At 42.7% G+C, this 22,464-nt stretch overlaps 1 protein-coding gene across 2 annotated transcripts in view; it reads left to right on the forward strand.

Annotated features, from left to right (window-relative positions):
• The first annotated feature begins 3,371 nt into the window (after nucleotides 1-3,371).
• krtcap3 (keratinocyte associated protein 3) overlaps nucleotides 3,372-22,464 on the forward strand; it is a 39,761-nt gene continuing 20,668 nt past the window's right edge. Inside the window, exons 1-4 of one of the 2 annotated variants that reach the window (XM_072580353.1) lie at nucleotides 3,393-3,538; nucleotides 12,846-13,567; nucleotides 17,399-17,583; nucleotides 19,447-19,506. In XM_072580353.1, coding sequence (XP_072436454.1) covers nucleotides 13,525-13,567; nucleotides 17,399-17,583; nucleotides 19,447-19,506 — 288 coding nt within the window. In that variant the 5' untranslated portion in view covers nucleotides 3,393-3,538; nucleotides 12,846-13,524. Of the gene's footprint in view, nucleotides 3,539-12,845; nucleotides 13,568-17,398; nucleotides 17,584-19,446; nucleotides 19,507-22,464 lie in introns of both variants that reach the window. The other variant, XM_072580354.1, reaches the window with a different exon arrangement.

Genomic DNA, 22,464 nt, shown 5'->3' on the forward strand with positions numbered 1-22,464 from the left:
ACTGATCTCCATCTCCATTGTTTGAGGCAGCTGACATGAAAAAATCTCTTCTTCAACCTCCTTGTCCTAGGATTCATTCACTTGTTCCTGTCTTAGAAGTCATATCAATTGTTGATCAGGCAGATTTTAAGATAGCAGTATGGGGCACTTTGAAGTTGGGCAAATGTTCCATTAAGACAACAGCATAATTTTATCAGCTTGTGCTAATTCTGAGTTTAGGCTGAGCACAGATTGTTTCATAAATATAAACAAAAATAGAATGGATGTTTCTTTGAAACATGGGGCTGAATTCTATCAGTTGGACCAGCTGGAAAGTTAACAAAATGGCACAGGAAGGTATCAGGTACTATTCCCAATGCTATAATTCTTGTATCAAGAAGATAGCTGCATGTTCAATTGAACCACTTAAGTGACCAACTAGGACCCATTTTCTGCTCGTCTCTGATATATCAGAAACTGGGGCCAGCTGTTGTCAGTTGACTGTCCAGTGCAACCTGTCATCCTGGTGGGGCATTTCCTTCTTAGATACTTGTGGGGAATCCTGATAGTAATTGAGGCAATGTTGCTGAGTATGCAGAGCAAACGTTCCCTGTATCTCTACCTCCACCTCCCCCCCGCCCACCCTGCCCTGCCCCAGCTTACCCTCCAGGTCCTGGTTAACCTCCCAAGCTGACTTCCCTCTCTTTAAGGACACCCAATATGATTCAAAATATTGTGAATGCTCGCAATATGGAATGTAAAAAAATGCTGGAAATATCAGGTCAGGCAGGATCTGTGAAAACAAACAATAGTGTTACATGTTCCTGGTACAGCCTTATTAATAGCCACTGCTAGGGGTTGAGCTGCTGAAATGATTAGGCTGATGGCTTTTCAGGGTAGGCTGCTGCACTTAATAGAGATATGGCCCTGAATGCTTAGGTCATCATATCTCTGAACTTCCTGCTACAGGAGTGGGACTTCTGCTTCCACCAAGTTGGCACCATGGACTATAATGGTCTTTGCCAGTTTTACACGGTCTTGTAACTTTCAACATTTTTTTTCTTTGACTGCCCGTTTATTTAAATAATGGTGCTAGCATTAGGTATTCAAAAGAAACACTCAATGTTTTAGTCTTGGATTGACTCACTTGCGTAGGCAGAGTGAGACCATCTCCACGCCAGGACCAGACCACACAATCCAAACTGCTAATTCGGGGCTGCGATTGCCCCAGTTGCCTTTCCCCGTGGGTAGGTGGGAAATATACAAGAAATAGGAATAGGAGAGCCTTTCAAGTCTGCTCTGCCACTCATTATGATCTTTGCCCATATTCTTCAGTATTGAAACTGGGTCTACAGCACCAGGTGAGGAACCAACAAGAGGGATCAATCTACCTGACTTCATTTTCCAATCTACTGTCACCTGTGCTGTGCAACCTTTGATGAGACCAGACCTCCTCTTCCATCCCGTTTAGCACAGTATGAATGTGACTTTGCTGAACACTTTAGATCCTGGAAAGAAGTTTAGCCTTCTAGGTACTTTTCTAATTCAATTATAATGTGGTGGTCATTCACTGATACAATCCGGTGAGGCTGCAGAGTTTCTTTAACAACAGAAGCTTATTATACAAAAGCCCTTGTTGAAAATAAGATTTTTTTGTGATAATCTCCTGGTTTTTTTTGTGAACTCCTGTTTTTTTTTCTCTCTCCTGTTTACTTTTTTATTATTTCACCCGCGTGGCCAGTGACACTCCTGTTTACTTTTTTTTATATATAACCCCCACACTACCACCTAACTGCGGTAGTGCTTTTTTTCCCCAGCACCCATGGTGTGTGTGTGTGTGCAGGTGTGAGACACAGTGAAAGACAAGGTGCACTAATCTTTATTTAATTTCCACCACCAGGAAGATAGGAAAACACCTAAGTGGCCAGTGATAAGCAGTGCCCTTCACATCAAAGGGCAATGCTGTGTGAGCAAAACAGTGAAGGGGAGGACAGGGATTAACTCAAAATAGAGTTGGAGGGGGAAATAATGCACTCCACTCCCTGCGGTGCCCACCTCTCCCTGAACGACTCCAGGGTGTTGATGGACACTGCGTGCTCCTTCTCCAAGGACACCCGGGCCCTAACGTAACCGTGGAAGAGGGGCAGGCAGTCGGCCCTAACGACCCCCTCCATGGCCCGCTGCCTGGGCCTGTTGATAGCCAATTTGGCCAGGCCCAGGAGCAGACCCACGAGGAGGTCTTCAGACCTGCCCTCCCTCCTCCGTACTGGGTGCATGGGACTGAAGTGCAACCAAAAGCAGAGGAGGAGGTTTTTGAGAAAATCAAAAAGGGAGTGCAAACGCCCACACCCAATATACACATGGTCCACTGACTCCACAGCGCCACAGAGCAAGCAGTTGGGTTGGGATATCTGCTTGGTAATGACGGGTTGGACTGAAGGGTCTGTTTCGTGCTGTACATCTCTATGATCTGTGAATGGGAACATCATGTAATGATTATATGATGTTCCCGTGCAGGACACATACTATCCTGACTTTGAATGCTATAGTGATTTTCTTTTCTTTTGTTGCTTGCTAAAATTTCTGGAAATCCATTCCTTATTAACTCTTCACCCAAGGACTGCAGTGGTTTGAGAAGGCAGATCACGGTGACTTGCTCCAGGGCAATTTGGGATGGCCAGTAGATGTTGGCCCAGCTAGCACTGTATGCATAATTTTTTTTAAAAAGAAGGACCTTTTCCATTGACACTACCAATCTTCCTGACTCACCAGGATCAACAAAGGGCTCACCTGTAGTTAATTTACCGATACTGCCCTGCTCAAACAAACAAGGAAGATTTATTGGTTCTGATGCAATTTAGGGCTTATTTGGTGTGATTCTGCAATATCAAGTCAGAAAAAAAAATGGTAACTTTTTGTTGCTGAACATTTTCTGGTTTTCTGGCAGTGTCAGTGGAGACAAAAGCAGATGTAGATTCATAGAACATTACAGTGCCCTTCGGCCCTCGATGTTGCGCGGCCCTGAAAAACCAATCGAATCCCATCTATTCCATTCTCGTGTTTCTGCGTTGGAATTGGAGATAATTAGTGAGACTGGGAAGAAGTAAAAGGAAGCTGTGATAGGGTGGAAAGCAGGAGAGATTGAACGTGTAGTTAGATTTAATATTGCAACGGCTATCTTAAAATTACTAATAAAAACAAAATAAAACTCCATTCGCTGAAAATCTGAAATAAAAACAGAATTAGCGAATCAAAAATACTGCAACACTCGCGGAGTGTATCCACACTTTGTGGTTTTTTTTGTGCATCCACAGCTCTTATTAGTCCGTGTCTTATTGAAGGGGATGAATGCTCAAAAGGGAGTGGTTTGTCCAGCCCCTCAAACCAGGATGCTCATTCTACGGAAGTGGCTTCAGGTTCGCTGTTTCTGTCCAGGTGTCGCTTCCGGGCTGAGCTGTGCGGTAACGTCAAAGCGGGTTACCTTGCTCCAGGTGAGGAGCGCCTGCAGACGGGGGCCAGGAGCAGCGAGCCCGAGCTCTCGGCGACATGTGCGGCTTCGGTAAGTCACTATGTTGTTCTTCATCGGTTAGAAAGGATGGAGTGGTAATAGTGTGTCCAGGGAAGAAAAGGATCCCGAAACGCGTTGGTGTAACCCACAACAGATCATCCCACGAATGACTTCCCCCTCCCCTAAAATCTTGTTAAGTAACTTCTTTGCTGAGAGTTAAGTGTTAAACAAATCCCACCTTAATGTAATGATGCATTTCCAATATTTGAATGCTTTTCCTTTTACGATTAAACACAATAGATTTAAAACAAAGGAATTCTTGTTCTGGAATATTGCGATGAATTTGAAATGTGTTGATTGAGAATGAAGGATTAGAAACAGATTTACTGGTGACTCTTGAGAGATTGAAGTGGAAACCTTTTGTAAGGCTGTGGTGAAATAATAGGTGATTGTGACTGAATAGTATTTCAAAGCACCAAGGCAGGTAGTGGAGCAAAAGGCCTAGTTCTGAAAGATTCTGTGAAAAAGCTGAGATAGCTACTTCCATTTTTTTTTAGATAACCAGTGCTGATTTTTCTTTTCAGTCTATAAATTGGTTGAACAAATATGGGACTATTGACACATGTTTTATAACTCTATTTGGTCAATTTCCGATGTGGAGCCAGGAACCTTTTGTCTTTTTTTAATCTCTGAGAAGAACTTTTGATTGCGTTCACTCCATTACTAATGCTACCTAGTCATCGCTTCTTTTGATTACAAATTACAGCCCTGCTACAGTTCATATGTAGCTGAACTTTCACCTTTGCCTTTTGATATAATCAAGTCCGTGAGGAACAATGTTCTCATGGCCAGCGAACTATTTTGTACTCTTTAAGAGAACTGAGAGAGGAAAATAAGAATTAGAATTAGAATTCCTACAGTGTGGAAAGAAGCCCTTCAGCCCAGCAGGTCCACACCAACCCTCTGGAGATTATCCCACTCAAACCCATTCTTCTACGTTTATCCCTGAATAAAGCATCTATCTTACACATCCCTGACCACTATGGGCAATTTAGTATGGCCAATTCACCTAATCTGCATATCTTTTGGATTGTGGGAGGAAACTGGAGCAAGAGTGACAGGAGGACAATAATAAAAGACACTATGGATTTGTAAAGGATCAATAAAACCTACTGATCCTGCTGGAATCTTTTGCACAGGGGAATATCAGTGATTACAATGGATTTTCAAAGGATGGAGTCTGACATGAGAAACTAATGTTGGAATTCATGGAGTTGAGAGTAAGTTATTGACCTAGTTAAAACACAAAGTAGCAGGAGAAAGAGTCACTATAATGCTCAGGAACTCTTTATTTGCAAAATGTAACCTCTGCATTCATTGTATTAATTAACAACTGGACAGCCTGTCCTATCCAAATTTGTTGTATGGCACAGGGATAAGTGGCATTGTATAGATTTTAAAAAATGACAAGTTATTGGTGAATTAAGTGAGTGGGTAAAGCTGACAGATGTCAATGTACTTTGGATCCAAGAACAGTTGATTAGAATACTTACACTGCAATAGCTTTTTACTCTTTAATAAGCTTGAAGAGACTTGGGAGTTTATGTACACAGATCACTGAACTGTCATTTACTGCCCCAAAATAAATCAAAATAATTGTAAAATGTATGGTGGCTCAGTGGTTAGCACTGCTGCCTCACAGCACTAGGGACCAGGGCTTGAGACCCCCCCCCCTCAGGCAGCTGTCTGTGTGGCATTTACATATTCTCCCACAGTCCAAAGATGTGCAGGGTCAGGTGAATTGGCCATGCTAAATTGCCCGTAGTGTTAGGTAAGGGGTAAATGTAGGGGAATGGGTGGGCTGCGCTTCGGCGGGTCGGTGTGGACTTGTTGGGCCGAAGGGCCTGTTTCCACACTAAGTCTAATCTAATCTCTGAACACAATGTGTAATTGGCATGGCAAATTCACTTAACTCAGCGAAAGTGAGAACTGCAGACGCTGGAGATTAGAGTCAAAAGTATGGTGCTGGAAAAGCACAGCAGATCAGGCAGCATCCGGGAGCAGGTGTTTTCACCAGGTGTTTTGGTTTCCTCCCACAATCCAAAGATGTACAAGTTTGGTGAATGGAGTATGGTGTTGGAAAAGGACAGCAGGTCAGGCAGCATCCGAGGCACAAGAGAATTGATGTTTCATTCCTGATGGAGGGCTTTTGTGCAAAACATCGGTTCTCCTGCTCCCGGATGCTGCCTGATCTGCTGTGCTTTTCCAGCACCATACTTTTGACTCTAATCTCCAGCGTCTGCAGTTCTCACTTTCGCTGAGTTAAGTGAATTTGCCATGCCAATTACACATTGTGTTCAGAGATTAGATTAGACTTAGTGTGGAAACAGGCCCTTCGGCCCAACAAGTCCACACCGACCCGCCGAAGCGCAGCCCACCCATTCCCCTACATTTACCCCTTACCTAACACTACGGGCAATTTAGCATGGCCAATTCACCTGACCCTGCACATCTTTGGACTGTGGGAGGAAACCGGAGCACCTGGAGGAAACCCACGCAGACATGGGGAGAACGTGCAAACTCCACACAGTCAGTAGCCTGAGGCGGGAACTGAACCCGGGTCTCTGACGCTGTGAGGCAGCAGTGCTAACCACTGTGCCACCATGCCGCCCAAATGTGTAGGTTGGGTGGATTAGCCATGGAAAATGTAGGGGTAGAGGGATGGGAATGGGTGGGAATCGGAGGGTTGGTGTGGACTCGTTGGGCTGAATGGCCTGTTTCCACACCGTAGAGATGCTATTCTATTCATATCTTGAGAACTTGAGTATCGCATTAGATGTCATACTGCAGTCTTTGAGGGAGAATTTTGGAAGGAGTATAACATCAAAAACGATAAGAGTGGGATAAAACCATTGAACGTGTTTATCATGTGTGTATTAAACAAATTTAACATTGTATATGTGGTTGTTGGGTCAAAGCTACACCAATGAAGCTCTGGTTTTGTGAGACTGTTGGGAGGATCTTAGAAATTGTGGTCTTGAATGCTCATCGTTGTTCTCCATCACTCCTTTTGTCTCTTCCCTCCCTGACGTTGATCTCTACTTCTGTCTCTTTCTGGTCTTTTGTGAAAGCAAGAGCAAAATAAAGTCCTTAATGTCTCTGAGCTACATGTCCTGCTTTTTAACTGCTTTGCAATGACTTACCATACCTTCTGCTCCGGGGCCCCCTGTTCTGAAATCTTTCCCTAAACGTCTCTAACTTTCCATGTCTCTTTCCCTGCTCCTTTTAAAATGGTCCTCAAAACCTACCTCTTTGACCAAGCTCATGGTTACCTGTCTGATACATCCATGTGTGGCTGAATGCTAAACTTTATTGGGATTGCTCCTGTTAAGGACCTTTAGGATACATTGCTCCGTTTAAATGTGCTGTATAAATGCAATTTGTTGCTCGTGTCATTACCCTGGAAGTGGTTGCAACAGATATGTGATTTTAGGATTGAGACAGCAGGTGTACAAGGATTATTGGTTGAAAGCATTCAGACTTGCATGCTGACAACTTTTATACAAATTTTAATTGATTTTAAATTATTCAGGTAATTCAACTCTTGACAACATCAGCAGTCAATTATCGCTACTTATTCAGGTGAATAGAAAATGACCAGGCAGATCTACCCACATTTGTTGCATTGACTTGTGTTGAGTGAATAATTGCGCTTTTAAATCATCTACCCATTTAGTTATATCACAGTAATTAGTTGCAAATACTTGTTTTGTGAGGTCCCTTTGACATCCCAAAGCCAGTTCTTGGACTTAAATAGGCACTGAGCTATAGTTGTGCTAAGGGTGGAAGCAAATGATGTTGTGCAGATCAAAATACGCTGTGTGTGCCTTGATAATGAAGGGGACATGTATACCGTAGTCTGGATTTGATTATAGCACATTTTCTCATGCCGGTTTAGTTTGAGCAAGCTGAAGTCAGGGTAAGAATATTCAGATGAACAAAAACAAACACATTACTAGAGAAGCTCAGCAGGTCTGGCAGCATCTGTGGAGAGAAATCAGTTACCGTTTTGGGTCCATTGACCCTTCAGAATTATTCAGAAAATGTTGAAGTTTGATGCAAGGCTCTCAAAGGTCTTGCCTTTGTTAAGTTGCAGAAGTTTGTTGAGAACTTGTTTCCGTGCTGAGCAAGTGGTGATCAAGAAATCAAAGGTAGCTGCAGACAAGTTAAAGCTGGGTATCATCAACATGCAATTAAATGCTTACTCTTATCTCTGGGTATTGTTGTTGAGAATGAGTAAGCAAAGGTCAAAGGGTTGAGGGAAATGGCGTGTTCAGGAGGTGATGTAATGTGAGGTAGGTGCTGGTATTGTAGAGAGGGCGAAGAAGAAGATATTTTGAAACCTCTGGAATCACCAGTATTCCCAAAATAAGATGAGCTACATTTCCAGTCAGAAGGTTTTGATTGGATTAGACTGGTGTTTTGTAGAAGGTAAGCGAATTCCTCCCTTCCCAATTTAAGATAATCTTGAAAGCCTGACTCTTACTTGCATACATTTCTGATTAAATGATATCTGATAAACTGATTCTGCTGAGGGCGGGTCATGCCAAGTGCAAATAAAAAAACACTTTGCAAATATTTGTGTTTTGGTTCAAATAGCAATTCAACTTATCACTCAATACTTTTTTTAAAAGAGCTTTTGCGCTGCAAGACCCCACATCAAATTTAACAGTATTATTTGTCCTTCTTCACCACTGCCTTAGATAATTAGCATTGTCAAATTGTGAAGCTACTTGTTGCCAGCTTTTTTTTTTGTAAATATATTTATTAGCGCAAAAAATTTTTCTGACTTTTATAAAATTATTGAAAGTACAACCAATAACAAATACCAGTATAATAAAGAGAAAGCAAGCACAAATTACAATACAACTACTGTCTACTAAGTACTAACCTACCCTATAATACAAAACAAAACCTAATACTGTGCAAAACAACACCAACAAATAAGTCACTAATAGATTTTAAAAAAAAGCAAAAGAAAACAAAAAAAACACAAAGTAGCTATGCTCAGCACAAAGCTCCCAAACAAAAGAACGGGATCATTGTGTATATATCCGTATTAACTCAGGAGTACCCCTCCAGGGCTCAACAAACCTAACCGTCCTGGTTAAACAAGCTCCCTAGTTAAAATAACTGACAAATCTATATCCAAATAACCCAAATACGGCTTCCATCTCTTATAAAAATGGTCTGTTGTGTGGTGTACCATGTTTGTAAAAAATTCCGAGGGAATGTGCTCCATAATTAATTTCCGCCATCCCAGCAAACCTGGCGGGATCTCAACTCCCCCAATTCATCAGAATATTCTTCTGTGCACAGTATGCCAGAATATTAAATAGTATCTTCCCATGCCCATCTAAGGATGATAAATTCGGTAGACGTAGAGGATAGATATTGGGTGTACTTTAACTGAAGTCCTCAATACCCTCCTTATCTCTCCTTCCACAGTGCTCCAATTAACATGGAGCCTGTGCCATATCCAGAAGCAATGGGTAAGAGTACCTGCACTTATTTTACATTTGGGGTACATTGAAGATGCCCCTTTTTAAACTTCACCAGACGGTCCAGTGCCAGATGAACCCTGTGCAGAACTCTTAATTGCATAGCACATGTCCTATTACAGATTGAGATCTTTTGTGCATTCTCCCATGTTTCAGAAGAGATCTCCACTCCTAACTCTCGCTCCCAGACCTCATGTAATGAGAAATATCCTGCCAGGCCCTGCCACCCAGCAGGTGATAGAAGGCACTAACCGAAAAGGTGCTTGTGGAACCTAGCAACAACCTCTTAATACCGGGCTTATAGGACTTAGTAAGAAGCGTAGTCATCTTCTGGATGAAATCCCTAATCTGGAAAAAAAATGGAAAATATCTCTGCTGGGCAACTCAGATGCTCAAAAGACATCATTACATCCCCCTCAAACAAGTCTCCCAAACTGGAAATGCCATAGTGTGAAGCCCGAGTCCATCACCCCTGGTCGGAACCTTGGCATACCAACCATAGGCATAAGTGGCGAAGTCTTGGATAAGCAATCCTCACTCTGACGCATTGCCCTCCATGCCTTGACTGTACTAACAACAATGGGGTTCTGACAGTGGTCCAGAATTGTCCTCCTCTTATCTATGAACAACAGGTTAATAAGAGGGTACTTTGCCTGGGAGGCCTCGATATCCCACCATATTGAACATGGATCGTTATCTACTCAATCACAAAGGACCACAGGGAACTCAGTTGATATCTCCTAATGTCTGGGAAATCAACTCCTCCCCCTCCTTGAGGCAACTGCAATTTAATAAGTTTGATGAGGGGCTGTCCATGATGCCAGACAAAGGAACCAAACCAACCCATAAGTTACCACAGCGTTGACCTGGGAAACATTATAGGGAGCATATGCATGGGATAAAGCAAATGAGGAAGAACGTTCATCTTGATAAGAGATATTTGGCCCAACCATGAAATTGGAAGAGCCTCCCATCTCTGGAGATCCCACCTAATATTGTCGAGCAAGTGAGCAAAGTTAGTCCGAAATAACCGATCAAACTTGGGGGTAATAAAAATGCCTAGGTATCGGAACACTGCCTGTGTCCACTTAAAAAGGAACTTAGGTCCACTTTCAACCTCTGGCACTTCCTTGAAGTTCCCAAAGGCATAGCCTCTGATTTTGCAAAGTTGTTCTTATATCCTGAAATAGCCCCAACGAATTGATACATTGTATCAGATGTGGCATGGAGGTCATCAAAAGGACATCATCCGCATACCGTGTAATCTTGTGTACTCTCAATCCCACACCCGGAGTGATTATGTGGACGTTCTGACAATTGGCCTCTGCCATCACCAACGTAAACAACAATTTGTGTGAAAGGGGGCAGCCTTGATGACTACCCCTATCAATCCTAAAGTTCCCAGACCTCACCCCATTGATGATGACCGTGGCTAGAAGGTGGCAATTATAAAACCTCCACCTACCTAGCAAAGACCCACCCAACCCAAACTACTCTAAGATATTAAAAAATACGGCCATTTCACCCAGTCAAGTGCTTTCTCTGCATCTAAGGAAATCAGCAACCCTGAATCGATCGTTGCTGACAAACTTGGACCATATTCAGCAACCTTCTAATATTATTGGAAGACCTACGGCCACTTTATAAAACCTGTCTGGTCCTCTTTAACAATATGGGGCAACACCTTTTCCAATCTTAGACAGAATCTTGAAATTTGAATTTAATAGAGAGATGGGCCTGTATGAGGCACAATCCTCAGGAACCTTCCTCTTTAAGAATTAAGGAAATATTAGCTTCTCTCAAAGATGGTGGTAAGCGTTCATGCATATAGGAGTGATTGTACATCTCCAACATCGGCCTTGACAGAATTCCTACAAACTCTTTATAAAACTCACCTGGGAGACCATCGGGGCCAAGCGCTTTCCCGCTCTGAAGTTGCCTAGCTGCCTCCTGTATTTCCTGAACTGTCAAGGGGAAATTAAGGAGAGAGGTCTGTTCCAAGGTTACCTCTGGGAGGTCCAGGTTCTTAAAAAAGGCCTCCACTTGTCCTTGCAACCTTCAGACTGATACAATTCAGAGTAAAAACTCCGAAAAGCCTCATTAATCTTTTTCGCATCATATGTTAAGGATCCTGGCACTGTCTCTGATTGCAGAATTGAATTGGGGAGCACATTTTCTCCTAGTCATGTATGCTAAATACTTTCCTGGCCTATCACCATACTCAAACAGGCTTTGTCTAGCAAAAGCAAGTTTGTTCTTTGTGGTTTATGTAAGTATTGAATTCAAGGCAGCCCGGAGGGCTATGATCTGCTGTAGCTTAGTCACAGAAGGCTGTGCAAAGCATGCTGCCTTGGTGGCTTTCAATCGCGCCTCAAGTGGACGTTGCTGTTCCTCCTTCTGTCTTTTCCCAAGCCAAACAGGAAATAGCTAATCCCCAGCAAAGGCCTTAGCAGTCTCCCATAGCATAGACTGACTACTAGACGTGCCTGAGTTGATAGTCAAGAATTCCCGAAATTCCTTCAGAAAGTATTCCACAAATTTGAAGTCCTTAAGGAGAAAAGGATCCAGACGCCAGTGCCGCAAACCTAGCCCCTCACTCATGGCCTCCAAATATACCGACACATGATCAGAGATACCTATGATCCCAATTTTACAACCCATAAATGAATCCGGAAGGGCCGAGGGAGCCAGAAGGAGATCAATCCTCGTTTGACATTTATGTGGGTTTGAAGAAAAAGATGAAGTCCCTGCCTGTAGGGTGAAGACATCTCCAAATGTCCACCAGCCCTAACTCCTTGCATAAGTCAGTCACCTGCTTGGCCTGTGAAGAAATAGTTGGAAGCCCACGAGGCGTCCTGTCCACTGTTGGATCCAAAAGACAATTTAAATCCACCCCCCTCCCCCCAATGATGATGTGCCGTGTTCCAGAGGCACTCTGCTTAGAGAAGGCACTAATCAAAAATTTGATTGGATGCACCGGAGGACAGTAGACATTTAAAATGCCATATTCGTCTCCATGTATCAGGGCCTTAAGTATTGCAAACTGCCCCTGCTCATTTTTCACCTGCTCTAATAATGCGAACGGAAGATTTTTCATGATAAGTACTGCCTCTCCCCTACTTTTAGTAGTAAAGAATGAAAAGAATACCCAGTCATAATTCTGCCCCCCCCACCCCACTGTTGTAGCTTCAGGTGTTTCCCATCATCAAGATGGGTTTCCTGCAACAAAGCAATATCAACCCTTTCACTCTTAAGGCTAGAAAGTACTTTTTTTTCCCCTTTTAACAGGTGAATGACTTCCCCTGATGTTCCAAGTGCACCGTTTAACAAGAGACTTGGCCATATCCCCTTTCAGAGACCCTTAAACCCCTGGGAGGAAGAACCCTGCTTACAATGTGCCACGCACAAGTAAATAAAGACTCCGAGTCAAAGAGTAGTTTTTGTTTACACAATTCTATCATAATTACAAACAACTATTACTACCAAAAAACTACAAAGAAAACCAACAGAAGACTCTCCCCCTGCCCATCCCCTCCTTCTCAACTCCTTCAAGCCTGGACTGTGCCCCAGCCTTAGCTGAAAAAAAAACAAGATGATCCTCAAATCAACAAAAAAAAGGCAAAGTCAGGTTAAGCACTCAGCCCATCCCCAGCTTCATGTCACCCCTACTTGTGACTAAAGGAGAAAGAGAACAAGCAAACAAAAAGACAACAAAGGACATCCACAAAATTTCTCATAATAAAATCCAGTTAGGTAAAAAAAGCATCAACATATTCCAATTTTTTTTTAATTATTAGGGGGAGAGAAAGGAAGATGCAGGGAAAAAAAGGAAAAAGAGGACGGGCATTAAAATAGATGGACTGGTCTGAAGAATGCAGTTAAAGTTTTTAGCTTTATCCGCTGAGTCAAATATATAAACTGAGTCCTTGTGGCTGAAATAGAGCATCTCATGGAGTACTGGATACCCGGGTTCCTTAGCCTCTTTTTAACTTAAAGGATGGACTTCCTCTTTTGAGTTGTGCAGCAGTGCCTGTGGATCTTTTCCCAGTGATCTGGAGGCTTCTATTACTTTTTGCTTGTCCTTGTATGAGTGGAATGCACTAGGGGGTGCTGTACTGACCCTGACCTGTGCACTGCAACCGATAGGCCCTTTTGATCTGCAGCCAGCTGGACTTGATTCAAAGGCCCAGGAACTCAGGCAGCCAGTGTTCAAAGAATTTGACTGGATGCCCACCACCTTCACCCTCTGGGAGCCCAACAATCCAAAGATTCATCCTCCGACCTTGATTTTAGAGGTGGTCGCCTTGGCCTAGTAAGGCCTGCACCTCCTCTTCCGGTGCCTGGATTCGACTGGATGAGGACTCCCATCACCGCTTCCGAGGCCTCGGTTTGACTCTCCACCTCCAGCTGCTCCCTGAGGCCCTGGATCTCCCGGTCATACTTCTGCAGCATGGGCATGATGGGTTGGATCTGGGCATGATTCTCACGGATCTCCTCAATCGCAGCCCCAACTTTCGAGGTAAGTCTCTCCATCACCGCTGCCACTTCCTGTGAGTCTCAGGTCCCTAGGGGCGGTTCAGGAGAGGCTGCTGCTCCTGCAGTCTCTGGTATGCCTCATGCTGCAGGAGAGTGTCCTCTTTGCTGCTGTTTGCTCACTCCTTTTCCCTTTGGCATCCTTCCCTTTCCCAAATATTAACAAATATGTGTACTGTAAGGTTTTGAACTAATAATTTCTCCACATAAGTTGGCCAGGGATGGTTTAAAGAAAACAATATGCCTTGGCTGTTCGGCAGAGTCGTCCATGGCAGTTCTACAGAATTGCCGCCATCTTAGAGTTGTTTCCAGACTTTTAAGACCCTATTAAACCTACTTCCTATGTTATGGATGTCTTTGGCAAGACTGACATTGTTGTTCATCCTAATTGTCATTGAACTGAATGGCTTGCTTGGCCATTTCAGACGGCAGTTAAGAGTCAAACACATTGCAGTGGGTCTGCAGGTGTGTAGGCCAGATCTGACGTGAATGGCAGATTGCTTTCCCTAAAGGGGAGTGGGTTTTTACAGAAATCAATGATAGCTCATCTTTATTTTCAACTCCAAATTTTTATTTATTGAAATTCAATTTCACCATCTGCCTTGATGGGATTTGCATCCATGTCCCCAGAACATTATCCTTTTGATTACTATTTCAGTTTTTACTATTGCCACTGTATCAACTGAGACCACAACCACTATTGACTGGTGGAGGCAGCTTGAAGGACTAAACGGCCTATTCTTTTCAATCATTCTGTTCAGACATGTTATGTCACATACGTAAACAGATATTGCTGGTAAAACTCAGTATGTCTAGGAGCTGCTGTTCCTAGATAAATCTACATTTGACATTTATGAGCTTTTTCAAAAGCCAAAAGTCAAACAACACCAGGTTATAGTCCAACAGGTTTATTTGAAATTGCAATTTCACATAAACCTGTTGGACTGTAACCTAGTGTTTTATGTTTGACCTTGTCCACCCCAGTTCAACTGTGGCATCTCTACATCATTTTGAAAAACCAGTTGACCCGAGTTCAGAACCAGCATGGTTCTGTGAGGATGAAAGATGCTGATGGTAAGATTTGGGAACCTTGGACGACAAGAGATGTGGTAAGTTTAGTTGAAAATAAAAAGAAAGTATATGTTGGGTTTAGGAAACAGAAATTAAACAAAGCCTGTGAGTATATTGGAAGCAGAAAATAATTTTTCAAAAATTGGGAGGGCTAGAAAGGGCCATGAAATGTCCCAAGGCAGGCAGAATCCCAAGGCATTTTATACCTATTAGGAGCAAGAAGGTAAATAGGGAAAAGGTAGGTTCACTCAAGGATAAAGGGCATTTGTGTGTGGAGCTAGAGGGAGTGGTGAGATCCTTTTAATGAGTGCTTTGCTTCAGTATTCACCAAAGAGAAAGACATGAATGATGGCAACTTTAAAGAGGGATTTGTTGTTACTCTCTAAGGCATCGCAATATTAAAAAGGAGAATGTGTTGGGTGACTTGAAATACATCTATCACTGTATACTGAAGGGAACAAGGGAGGAGATTGTTGAGGCCTTGACAAAGGACACAGATCTCTTTAACCACAGGCAGGGTCCCAGAAGGCTGGAGAATAGCCAGTGTTGTTTCAATGTTTGAGAAGGCCAACAGGGATAATCCAGGAAATTTATAGGCTGGTGAGTCCTACATCAATGGCAGGGAAAGTATTGGAGAAGATTCTGAGGGACAAGGTTTACTTGCATTTGGAGAAGAGTTGACTTGTTGGCAGTAGTCAACATGGCTTTATGCAGGCAAGGTCTTGTCTTATAAACTTGCTTGTATGTTTTGAGGAAGTTACAAGGATAATTGATTGAGGTTAAGGTGGTAGATCTTGTCTACATGGACTTTACAAAAGCATTTCACAAGGTCCCCCATGATAGGCTGGTCCAGAAGATCCAATAGCATTTAATCCATAGGAGTTGGTAAGTTAGATCAAAATTGGCTTGGCTTTCAAAGACAGTAGTTGTAGAGGTTGTTTTTCTGACTAGAGGTCTGTAACCAGTGTGGCTGTGCAAGGATCAGTACAAAGACCTCTGTTGTTCGCAAGTTATGTAAATTATTTAGATGAAAATGTTTTAATAAATTAGCAGATGACGTGAAAATTACTGGAGTTGTGGATAGTTAGGAAGGATATCAAAGGATGCAGCAGGATATAGATCAGCTGGAAAGTTTTGGGGAGAAATGGCAGATGGAGGTTAGTCCAGATAATTGTGAGGTGATGCATTTTGGAAATCCAAATGCAAGAGAAAAGTAAATGGCTGCACCCTTAGAGCATTGATTTACAGAGAAAACTTGACATCCAAGTTCATCACTCCCTGCAAGTGGAAACACAAGTGGATAAGATGGTGAAGAAAACATCCAGCAAGCTTGCCTTCATTATTTGGGGCACTGAATGGAAAAGTTGGCAAGTCATTCCGCAACTGTATAAGACTTTGGTCAGGCCACATCAGGAGTACTCTGCATAGTTCTGGTTGCCGCACTTATAGCATGGATGTGGAGAATTTTGAAGATGCAGAAGAGGTTTAGCAGGATGTTGCCTAGTTTAGTGTATATTGGCTATAAGGAGAGGTTGGACAATCCTAGCTTGTTTTCAGTGGAGTATCAGAGGCTAAGGAGCAGGGGCGCATCCTAATAGAAATACATAAAATTTGAGGGGCATGGGTAGGGTGGGCAGTCAGAGTCTCTTTGCCAGGTGGAAATGTCAAATATGAGGGGGCATAGATTTAAGGTAAGAGGGGCAAAGTAGGCACCTGGAATGCTGCTAGCGGAAATGGTAGAAGCACATATGTGAGCAAGATTTGAGGCATTCAGGTAGACAGTAAAAGGATATACAGTAGACCATGTGCAGGCAGGTGGCTTTAGTTTTAGAATAGCATTGTGGTCAGCACAGGGGTGGCCTGGAGGGCGTGTTCCTGTACAATTCTGTGGAGAGAAAAGAGTTAATGTTTTGAGTCCCATGTTTTGATGAAATGTCACTAGACTTTAAACTAACTCTGGCAGCATCTGCAAAGAGAAAACAGACTTGGTGATTTCTCCAGAAATTTCTGGTTTTATCTGTTTCATTTCTCCAGTTCATTTTTTTAAAACAGGATGTCTGATACTGCTGTTTTTTTTTTATTACCCCAACACTACCACCTAACAGCGATAGTGCTTATATTTTCCCCAGCACCCATGTGTGTGTGTGCGCGCAAGTGAGAGACACAAGGTGCACGAATCTTTTTATTCAATTTCCACCACCAGGAAGAAACTAAATACCCGAGTGGCCAGTGACAAGCAGTGCCCCTCACATCAACGGGCCATGCTGCATGATCAAACAGTGAAGGGGAGGGCAGGGATTAAACCAAAATAGTTGGGCAGGAAATAATACACTCCACTCCCTGCGGTGCCCACCTCTCCCTGAACAGCTCAAAGGTGTTGGTGGACACCGCGTACTCCTCCTCCAGAGACACCCAGACTCTAACATATCCAGTTCATTGTTTTGTGTTATGGCACATGCCTACGATAGGTGGGACTTGAACCGGGGCCTTTTGGACCCAAGGTATAGACACTGCCACTCTGCTGCAGGAATTCATCAAATCACAGAATCCCTCCAGTGCAGATTTGAGGCCTTTCATGACATATGGTAAACTGGCCAGATTTGCCGAGGGTTAACAAGGAGTGACCTTTTATTAATTTCCTTTGGTGAATCTGGAAGGTTTATGTGGAAGATCTTTGCCTCTCTTTTGTTTATGAACCTTTCTTTCCTCAATGCATGTGCAAACTGGTTGTTCTTTGCTTCAACAGATAAGGTCAAGGGTCCCCGGAATTTAATGAGAAAGGGAATCGCGCTAATTTTTCTTGGGCACATCAACTTCATTGTTGGTGCAATCGTTCATGGCACTGTCCTGAGGCACATTTCAAAACCTGAAGGAAAAGTGACTGCTGAGTATTCAGTAGCCAACATTATTTGTGTCATCTCAGGTTTGTTGGTGAGTTCCTATATTCCATTTATTTTATTGGAGTGAACTGCATTCATCCTGCCTGGAGTGTTGCTGTCAAATTCTTGATTTGATGGAATTAGATGCTCATGAGTGTTGTTTTATGAGAGAATAACAGGACTTGCATTTCCAGAGCAACTTTCACAATATTGTAACATCTTTAAGGGTTGATAGCCAAGAAAGCATTTTCATCTGAAGTGCACCTGTAATGGTTGAATAAGGCTTCAGTTTAGCATCTTGATCAAAAGATAGAAACTTGGATTGTGTAGTACTCCCTCAGAACTGCACTAGAAGTGGCAGCCTAAATTTTGCACTTAAACTATGGAGTAGGACTTGAAGCAAGAACCTCTTAGGGGAACAAATGCTACTTATGGGCAGCTCTAATTCGAACTGAGATTTTTAAAAAATCCTTGAGTGTTGCCATGGCTTGTTTGGAAGGAGTCTCAACAGTCAGAAGGTTGTGAGTATAGTAGCTACTTTAGAGATCAATACAGAATGTAGCGTGACAGTCCCGGTACTAGTACTGGGGCATGGTCAGAGCATCATCATCAAACCAAGACCTTGTCTGATGCCTTGAGTGGGCGTTAAAGCTTGTGGCACAACGTCAAAGAAGAGCAGGCAGTTATTACACATGTAATGAAAATAAATATTTATCCTGGAGCCAGCATAATTTTAAAAAAGACAAATTCTCAGGCTGTTTATGGGAGCTTCCTGTGTCCAAATTGGCTGCCATGTTTCCTACAGCAGTGAGTCCCTAAAGAAAAAGCAAATAAAGCAATTTTGAATTCTAAGATCATAAAATGTAATATTTTAACTTGGTGTACAGTGCTTCGAACTTAATAAATCAACCTAAGATGCTTCTTAGGGTTATAAAGCAAAATTTGGCATCCAATCCTATGAAGATCCAATCCTATGGGCGGCACGGTGGCACAGTGGTTAGCACTGCTGCCTCACAGCGCCAGAGACCCGGGTTCAATTCCCGCCTCAGGCGACTGACTGTGTGGAGTTTGCACGTTCTCCCCATGTCTGCGTGGGTTTCCTCCGGGTGCTCCGGTTTCCTCCCACAGTCCAAAGATGTGCAGGTCAGGTGAATTGGCCATGCTAAATTGCCCGTAGTGTTAGGTAAGGGGTAGATATAGAGGTAGGGGTATGGGTGGATTACGCTTCGGCGGGGCGGTGTGGACTTGTTGGGCCGAAGGGCCTGTTTCCACACTGTAAGTAATCTAATCTAAGTAATCTAATCTAATCTAATCAAAGACATTTTAAGGCAAATGACCAAAAGCTTCTTCAGAAGCAAAGTTTAGAGATTGTCTTAAAGGAGGGAAAGATGGAGAGGTTCAGGGTGGGAAATCCTAGTGTGAAGCCTTGCTGGCTGAAGGCATGGTTATCAGTCGTGGAGCACTTAAAATCAGTAATGTACCACCGAACAGAAGTGGAGAGTGCAGACATTTCTCCAGAATTTTGAGCTGAGGGTGGTCGCAGAGATCAGGAAGGACAGGGGATTCCAAATGCTGGCAATAAAAATATAAGGTACTAGAAATACCCACTGTCAATCAGCATTTGTAAAAGGAGGATGTTTCATGTTACTGAGAGACAGCTGTGTTCTATTGAGATTCTGTACTTAAAATAGTTAACTGTCCTTTCTCTTTGTACCTGCTGAGTGACCATTTCCCCCCTCAATGGTTGCACTATTCTGTCTTTTAGCAACAGTATCACTGCTGCTGTGTAGATTGTTGAATTGTTTGTTTAATCAAGAAGCACTCTTCAACTCTTCCAAGTGACTTTGTAGAACCCAGAACCCATTTAAACTCTGGGCGTGACTAATTGGAGTTTTTTATGTTTTGATTCTTTCAGAGTATCTTAACGGGTATCATCGCTATTCTGGTCTCACGGAATGTAACCAAGATAAAACTGGTATGTGGTTTAATTATAGTTATGCTGAAAAGTGAAAGGAATTTTTTTGAGTTAAGTTTTATTTTTGAACTTTTTATAAATGTGAAAATAGTGTGAAATGGTGAAGATTCAACAGGGGAGGGTTTGCACAATTTTCTAGCACTTATATTGTGATCTGTCAGCACTTGTCTTTAAAACTAACTGGTTTAGCTAAATGAGCAGCCTGCAAATGTCGAAATACAGAAGTTATCAGTGATTTCATGCCTTCTCTGTTGAAGGCTATTGTCTTCTCCACCGCCAACACTCATGCAACACACAGTCTACAATCAAGTACATAGCACTGAAATGATGAGAAAACTCTGCCCTTTTTATATTGCTCCTCTTCCTGTCAAAACCCTCAAAATAATTGCACCTTGTTGAATGAGGTGCATCTGCAGTTTTAGTGGTATACTATTGCCCACAGAAACCAATACTCTAAAACAGTACACTTCTAGTTGAGAGATCCCGAAACATTCCCATTGATACATGACCTCAAAACAAAACCTACACTTAGATGTGATTTGGAGATGCTAGTGTTGGACTGGGGTGTACAAAGTTAAAAATCACACAACACCAAGTTATAGTCCAACAGGTTTAATTGGAAGCACTAGCTTTTGGAGCATCGCTCCTTCATCAGGTGGTAGTGGAGGGTTGAATCCTAACATACAGAATTTATAACCAAAATTTCATGGTGTGATGTAACTGAAATTATACATTGAAAAATTGATTGTTTGTTAAGCCTTTCATCTGTTAGAATACCGTGATAGTTTCACTTCTTTCATGTGTAAATCACAACCTTTTTTTTAAAAAGTTGCATTCTCGGGTTAGTTGTTAACAATGGTGATAGCTAGACAATATGTTGGCCCCCTGTGTTCTCTGTCTATGCCATGATGTTTAGATTGATTCTAATCTAAAAAGTGAGGTAACTGACTTTTACATGAATTCATGCAGTTTTTGAGCAAAGTACAATGTAACCCTGCAAGTACAAATTCACCCCTCAAAATATGTGTGCATGTGGGTCTGACACTCTGTCTGTCTGGGTTGGGGATTGTGTGTGTAGGTGTAGTGAGTGCAGAGTGTCTTAAGTGTGTGTGTGTGGTGTGTGTGTGTGGTGCAATGGTGGTCACCTGTAATGTGACATGAACCCAAGGTCCCGGTTGAGGCCCTCCCTATGGGTACCGAACTTGGCTATCAGCCTCTGCTCGGCCACTTTTCTCTGCTGCCTGTCCTGAAGTCCACCTTGGAGGATGGTCACCCGAAGGTCTGAGGTCGAATGTCCAGGACATCCTCCAAAGTGGACTTCGGGACATAGCAGCAGAGAAAAGTGGCCGAGCAGAGGCCGATAGCTAAGTTTGGTACCCATAGGGAGGGCCTCAACCAGGACCTTGGGTTCATGTCACATTATAGGTGACCACCATTGCACTATACACACACGGACGGACGGGCACGCACACACACACTCCCATATTCTCACATGCACCCCCTCACAGACTTGAGACACTTTGCACTCACTACACACACACACTATATATTTGAGGGGTGAATTTGTACTTGCAGGGTTACATTGTATTTTGCTCAAAAACTGCATGAATTCATGTAGAACTCCGTTATCTCTTTTTAGATTAGAATCCATCTAAACATCATGGCATAGACCGAGAACACAGGGGGCAAACACCTTCAACATATTGTCTAGCTATCACCATTGTTAACAGCTAACCTGAGAATGCAACTTTTTTTTTTAAAAAGGTTTTGTGATTCACACATGAAAGAAGTGAAACTATCACAGCATTCTAATAGATGAAACGGTTAACAGACAATCAATTTTTTAATGTATAATTTCAGTTACATCACACCATGAAATTTTGGTTATGAATTCTGTATGTTAGGATTGAGCCCTCAACTACTACCTGATGAAGGAGCGACGCTCCGAAAGCTAGTGTGCTTCCAATTAAATCTGTTAGACTATAACCTGGTGTTGTGTGATTTTTAACTTTTTGTACACTTAGATGAAATCCTGTAGTGCTCATTGGAACATACTTAAACCAACACCAGTCCCAGCTACTTATAGCCTACCTGTGGTTCACTGCAAAAATCAGGTTCAACTCCAGCCTCAGGCGACTGTTTGTGTGGAGTTTGCACATTCTCCCAGTGTCTGCGTGGGTTTCCTCCCACAATCCAAATATGTGCAGGTTAGGTGAATTGGCCATGCTAAATTGCCCAGTGTTCAGGGATGTGTAGGCTAGGTGCATTAGTCAGGGCTAAATATAGGGTAGAGGAATAGGTTTGGTTGGGCTACTCTTTGGTGGGTTGTCGTCCCATTTTTTGTTTCCCCCCCCACCTCAGTCAAAGCAAAATGCTCAGAGATACAGTGTAGTTTTACTCCTTCATCTTTGTTCCGGGCTCTGGAGAGAGAGAGACAACGATTGCCCATGTGCACAGAGACATGAGTTCACGGTCTTCTCTGAAAGAGCAGTTACTCAATGAACTATATAGTCACATTCTACAGGGAGGAGCATCGGGATAAGGGAACATACATATTACTTGGGTGACTATTACAACCAACTAGTATCAATAGTAAAGATTAAGCCATCTGCTGTTACACAATGAATAACTGACTTCACATAATGAATACTTTTCACCTTGTTGACTGACATTACATACTGAATGCCACCTCATCTTGTAAAATGGCTCTACATAATGAATGTTTTTCAACCCATTACCCTTGTCTCCAGCACTCCATTGTTCACTGGAAGTTCTTATCTGATCTGAATCATGCTCAGCTGAGCGTCTTGTTTCACAAAATTCAGAACTTCACTCTTTCCCTACCTACTTAAACCCCATACACATTGTCCGGGTTAGCGTGGACTTGTTGGGCTGAAGGGCCTATTTCCACACAAGGGATTCTAATTTGAGCTAAAGTTGCTGAATGATTTGTTGACA

This window comes from Chiloscyllium punctatum, chromosome 11 (assembly GCF_047496795.1).
Source record: "Chiloscyllium punctatum isolate Juve2018m chromosome 11, sChiPun1.3, whole genome shotgun sequence".
Lineage (NCBI taxonomy): Eukaryota > Metazoa > Chordata > Chondrichthyes > Orectolobiformes > Hemiscylliidae > Chiloscyllium > Chiloscyllium punctatum.